Genomic DNA, 6,083 nt, shown 5'->3' on the forward strand with positions numbered 1-6,083 from the left:
TTCTATGATAATGAATCTTTAAATGTCTGTTGTAGGCATCGGTACATTGCCTTGAGACGGGCGAATATACTCACATCAGGAATATATTGATTGTGCTAACAAAAATACTTCCTTGGTACCCAAAAGTTTTGAATCTGGGTCAGGCTTTGGAAAGAAGAGTGAATAAAATATGCCAAGAAGAAAAAGAGAAGAGGCCAGATCTATATGCATTGGCTATGGGGTAACAAGATTATACTTTAATGTGATTTATGAGACTAGATTTAGAAGGATTCTGAAGATTTTTAAATGTTTTACAGTGTTGAAGTTTATCTTCTGCTTTACTTCAGGAGATTATGGGAGATTATGCGATCATGTTCCCACAGGCTGGTGAGAGTTGTTACTTCTGATTACCAACTTCCGGTCTATACTGGATGCTAGTTTCAAAAACTAGTTGTGAAAGGGAGGAAATTAATTTATCATCATAGTTATCTTCAGGATCAGAAAGAGAAAAGCTCGTATCTAGAGCACGTTAAATACCTTAAAGAATATACTGAAAAGTAATATTTTTCCCCCTCTGCAACCAAATAGCGGATCAAATAATTTGCTAATTTTATTCTATTAAACTCCATATTTGTGCCTTTTATTTTGTTGTCTGTGTATTTAAACACTTTGTGCGACTTTCAGCTACTCTGGGCAGTTGAAAAGTAGAAAATCACATATGATACCTGAAAATGAATTTCATCACAAAGACCCTCCTCCAAGGAATGCTGTTGCCAGTGTACAAAATGGCCCTGGGGGTGGGCCTTCTTCATCCTCTGCAGGAAGTTCATCTAAATCAGATGAAAGCAGTACTGAGGAGACTGGTATGTTTGTTTGTGACATTTATAAATAATATGTTGAAATATTTTATCACATAACTACAATGCTAGACTCATTACTTTTTATTTCCTAGTTGTAAGTATGTAACTATTAAGAAATAATCAGCCTCCTGAGCCTTTCTAATTATCCTGTAATCATTTTGCTGTGAAATCAGTTTATTTATGCTTAGAGCTTGTTTACAGAAACCTTTCTTTATTTCAGATAAATCAAGGGAGAGATCTCAGTGTGGTGTGAAAACTGTTAACAAGACCTCTAGTACCACACCAAAAGGGAATTCAAGTAATGGAAACAGTGGCTCTAACAGGTAGGAATAGTTTCTCGTGTGTCACAATTCTGTACACACTCTCTTTCCTCCCTCCTGTATGTTTTTATGATGAGTCTCTGTGCTCATTCGTGTATGGGGTGGAGGTTCAGCCATTGGTGTTGGTCTATGCCTTCCACTTCATTTGAGACACAATCTCTTTGTTGTTCGCGGCTGTATATGCCAGACTAGCTGGCCTGTGAGCTTCCGGAGATTCTTGTTTTTGCTTCCCATTTCACCATAGCAGCCACTGGGATTATTACCGTGTGTGGTATTGTGCCCAGCTTCACATGGGCTCTGCGAATTTGAACTCGGGTCCCCACACTTACATGACAAGCACTTTATTCATTTTGTTATTCATTTCATCATCTCTCTAGCTCCAACATTCTCAGTTTTAAAAAAATTACTTTTTAGGTTAACACTCAGAGTAAAGGGTTTCATTATGGCATTTTCATAATTATGTGCCTTTATACTTTATTCTACTGTGTCCCTGGACCCTCCCTTCTCCCACTGCCTCTCTCCTGATCGTCACCTTCCTCTCTCCAAATAGTTCCCTTCTGCTCTCATGTCACAAGTATTCCATCATTCTCCCTGCTGCCCCTGTACTTCTCCTAAGATCCCTCCCTGCCTTTCTCCTGCTCCCTTTTCTAAATTCGTGAGGTTCTCTGTCTCTCTGTCTCTCTCTCTCTCTCTCTCTCTCTCTCTCTCTCTTCCCAAATCTAGGTTGTGCATATGAAAGAAAACATACAGCATTTGTCTTTTTGAGTCTGGCTAATTTCAATTAAAATAATTTCCAGCTTCATCCATTTTCCAGAAAATGCCATGGTTTCAGTTTTTATTATGGCTTAATAAAATTCCATTGTGTGTATATACCCCATTTTCTTTATCCATGTATTTGTAGATAGACAGCTAGACTGGTCCTGTCTTAGCTATTGTGACTAGTGGAGCAGTAAACATAAATAATCTGTGTGCTTTGTTGATCTGGAGTCTTTTGGGTGTATACCCAGGAGTGGAATAGCTTACTCTTATGATAATTCTATTATTAGTATTATGAGAAACCTGTACAGGCATTTCCATAGTGGCTGCACTAGTTAACATTTTCACTACCAGTTTATAAAAGTGACTTTCTGCCCACATTCTTACCCATGTTTCTGACTGGATTAAAGTAGTTTTAATTTTCATTTCTCTGATAGCTTAAGGATGTTGAAGACTTCTGGAAGTGTTTATTGGCCATTTATAGTTTAAAAAAATGATGTATTTATTTTGTACAGATAGTTTGATTATCTTATGTGTACTAGTGTGTGTGTGTGGTGCTCATGGAGGCCATAAGAAGGTGACAGAGCCACTCTGAGAATGCTGGGAATCGAATATGGATCCTCTGGAAGAGCAGCAAGTGCTCTTAACACCTGAGCCACCTCTCCAACCCTTATTTATATTTCTTCATTATTATGTTCATTGGCCCATTTTTGATTAGATGATTTTGGGGAGTGATTTTTTTGCAGTTCTTTATATATCATAAATATCAATTTCCTATCTGATAGCAGTTGGCAAAACTCCCCCCCCCCCGTTGTGTCTGCTGTCTATTCATTCTGGGGATTATGTGCTTAGCTGTGCAGAAGCTGAATTTATTGTAATCCCATTTGTCAACCTTGGTTACTCTGTTGGCTCTTGAAGTATTTTCCCTACATTTTCCTTTATCACTTTGACAGTTTCAAGACATTTAAGGGGTTTGATCATTTTGTATTGATTTTTGAGCAGAATGAAAGAGTTGTCTGCTTTCAGTTTTCTACATGTGTATATCCAGTTTTCTCAGCAGCGTTTGTTGCAAATACTGCCTTTTCCAATGTTTGCTTTGGACACTGCTGTTGAAAACTAGGTGTTTGTAACTCTGTGGGTTTGTTTCTTTCTCATGCATTCTGTTGCACTGATCTATCTACATGTCTGTTTTTGTGCCAGTACCATACATAGTCTTTGTCACTGTGGCTCTGTAGTAGAATTTGAAATCAAGTATTGTGATACCTATTACTAGTATGGACCCTTTGTGCTAAGGATTGCTTTGGTTATTCTAGGACTTTGTGCTTCTGTATCAGTTTTAGGATTGTGTGTGTCTGTGTCTAATTCTGTGGACAGTTTCATTGGCACTTTGATCAGGATTGTGTTGAATATGTAGATCACTTTGGTTAATAAAGCCATTTTGACATGATTAATTTTGCCAATCTATGAGCATGAGGTTCCATTTTCTAATGTGTTCTTCAATTCATTCCTTTTTGGTTTTTTGTTTTGTAGGTCTTTTACTTCCTCAGTTAGGTTTATTCCTAGGTATTTAATTTTCTTTGAAGCTATTGTGAATAGTAATTTTTCCTGAATTTTTTTCTGCAATTTCATTATTAGTATATAAAAAACTCTTAATTTTTACATATTACTTTTGTATGCTGTTACTTTGGTAAGTGGGTTTAGTAGATTTAACGGATTTGTCATCTGAAAATGGAGACTATTTGAATTCTTTTTATTATCTCTCTCATTTCTCTTGTCTAAATGCCCTAGCTAAGACTTTGAGCACTGCATTCAGTAAGAGTAGAGAGTAAGATGCTCTTCTCTTTTTTCTGATTTTAGATTCAATACTTTTCACCATTTAGTACACCATCGACTGTAGGTTTATTGTATATAACCTTTATTATGGTAAGGTATGTTCCATGTATTCATGGTTTCTAGTTCCTTTAGGGCTTTTTTTTCATGAAGGGATGTGGACCTTGATCAGAGGCTTATTCTGTAGCCATTGAGAGACTCTTATGATGTCTAATCCTGAGTCTGCTCATGTGCTGTTATTATATTTAACTGATTTATGATTTTGAACCATTGGTGCATGCCTGGAATGAACCTAATTTGATCGCATTTGATCCTAATGTGTTCTTGAATTTTGTTCACAAGAATTTAGTTAGAATTTCTGCATCTCTGTTCATCAGAGAAATTGGCCCATAGTTTTCTTTTGTTGTGTCTTTACTGAGTTTGGTGTAAGGGTAATACTGGCTTCTTAAAGTGAGTTTGCTAGTGTTCTTTACTTTCTATGTCATGGAACAGTTTGAGGATCTCTGGTGTTAATAATACTTCTGTAAAGGTTTGGTAGAATTTATTAGTGAATCTGTCTGGTCTTATGCTTTTCTTAGTTGGAAGATTTTTAATTACAGCTTAAGTCTCATTGCTTGTTATACATCTATTTAAATTGTTTTTATTCCCTTGATTTAATTTTGGTAGGTCATATGTGTCTAGGAATTTATCAACTTGTTTTCAAGATTTTTGAGTTTTAAAGTATTCCCTGTGTATTTCATTAGCATCAGTAGTAGCCTTGCCTTTTTCAGTTAATTTTTATTAACTTGAATTTTCTATCTTAGTTTGCCTATCTTGTTTCTTTGCAAAAAACCAACTCTGATTGTTCCTGTACCTTGTTCTTTTAGTCTTTATTTCATGAATTTTGGCCCTGATCCTTATTATTTCTTTCTGTCTGTTGCCTTTGGGTTTGACTTGTTCTTGTAGAATTCTCTAAGACCTTACCTTGTATCATTAAGAGTTTTTGAGATCTCTTTGATTTTCTTTTTCTAATGTAAGCGCTTATAGCCAGAACTGCTGAGCTGTATCTGAAATATTCTAGAACATTGTGCTTTCATTTTCATTTGATTCTAAGAACTTAAAATTTCTTCCTTAATTTCTTCAAAGACCCGATGATCATGCTATGAGTGCATTGTTCAGTTTCCCAAGTATTTGTGTAGTTCCTGTAGTTTCTCTGGCTGTTGATTTCTATTTATATTCCATTTTGGTCTAATGGAATTTCAATTCTTTTGTACTCGTTGAGGCTTACTCTCTGGCCCAGAATATGATTTAGTTTAGAGAACATGCCATGCGCTGCTGGGAAGAATGTCCATTCTCTTTCTGTTGGAAGAAATAATCTTCAGATTATCTGTTAAGTGCATTTGCTCTGTATTGTGATTTAACTCTGGAATATCTTTGTTGATATTTAGTTAAAATGACCTAATGTTGAAATTACCCACTATTATGATATTAGGACTTAAATGACTGTTTATGACAGCGTTTTTTAAATGAAATTCTCCGCTTTGAACGTTCATTGTGTGTGTGTTGTGTGTGTGTGTTTTGTGTGTATGTGTGTATTTATGATTGTTTTATCTTGTTGACTCCTTCATATACACACACCTTCTTGCCTTCTTTAACTTATTTTTGCTCTATTTCTACTTTTTATCAACCATCAGAAGAGTTGTATTAGTATGCTTTTGGCTTCCACTCTCTTGATTGATTGACCTCCATTTTTTGGTTTGTTTGTTTGTTTGTTTGTTTGTTTGGGGGGAGCAGGGTCTTTCTATGTAGCCCTAGCTATCCTGGATCTCACTGTGTACACTAAGCTGGCCGCAAACTCACAGAGGTCCACTTGCCTCTGCTGTGGACCGGGATTAAAGGCATGCAGCCACCATACTCAGTGACTTCCATCTTGTAGGTATCTTTAGCACTCTGTAGGTATCTTTAGCAGTATTATCTGTTTCTTGGAGACAACAAATGGTTGTTTCTGGTTTTAATGTCTTTATTGGTGAGCTGAGGTCCCGACCTTCCAGAAGACTGTCCTTTCTTTGAATCATATAGAGTGATAGAATAGGTTTTCTGTCTACTGCTGACGCACCTGCCGTTGGCACCACTTTGTCATCAAATTCTGAAACTGAATTTGAGGCTTGTGACGATTGTTTGCTTATAGGGTATAGGATAGGATTTCTGGTTTCTTTTTTGCCGAGGAGCCATGACACTTAAGATGTGTCTAGCCTGGGTTACTTCTGTTTGTGTGTTTCCTGTCTTTTACTCTGTACTTTTCAGGTAACTGCCAATACCTTTTTGAATTTCTGAAGTGTGCGCTCTCTCGCTCTCTCTC

The 6,083-nt window shown here is 36.5% G+C and overlaps 1 protein-coding gene across 3 annotated transcripts in view; it reads left to right on the forward strand.

Moving 5' to 3' along the window:
* Positions 1-6,083, forward strand: part of Thoc2 (THO complex 2) — a 114,824-nt gene that overhangs the window by 85,898 nt on the left and 22,843 nt on the right. For all 3 annotated transcript variants that reach the window (XM_029563967.1, XM_029563968.1, XM_008833920.3), the window contains exons 28-30: positions 36-220; positions 664-842; positions 1,060-1,162. In XM_029563967.1, the coding sequence (XP_029419827.1) occupies positions 36-220; positions 664-842; positions 1,060-1,162 (467 nt within the window). The remainder of the gene's footprint in view (positions 1-35; positions 221-663; positions 843-1,059; positions 1,163-6,083) is intronic.

Source organism: Nannospalax galili, unplaced genomic scaffold (assembly GCF_000622305.1).
Source record: "Nannospalax galili isolate Female #2095 unplaced genomic scaffold, S.galili_v1.0 scaffold75, whole genome shotgun sequence".
Lineage (NCBI taxonomy): Eukaryota > Metazoa > Chordata > Mammalia > Rodentia > Spalacidae > Nannospalax > Nannospalax galili.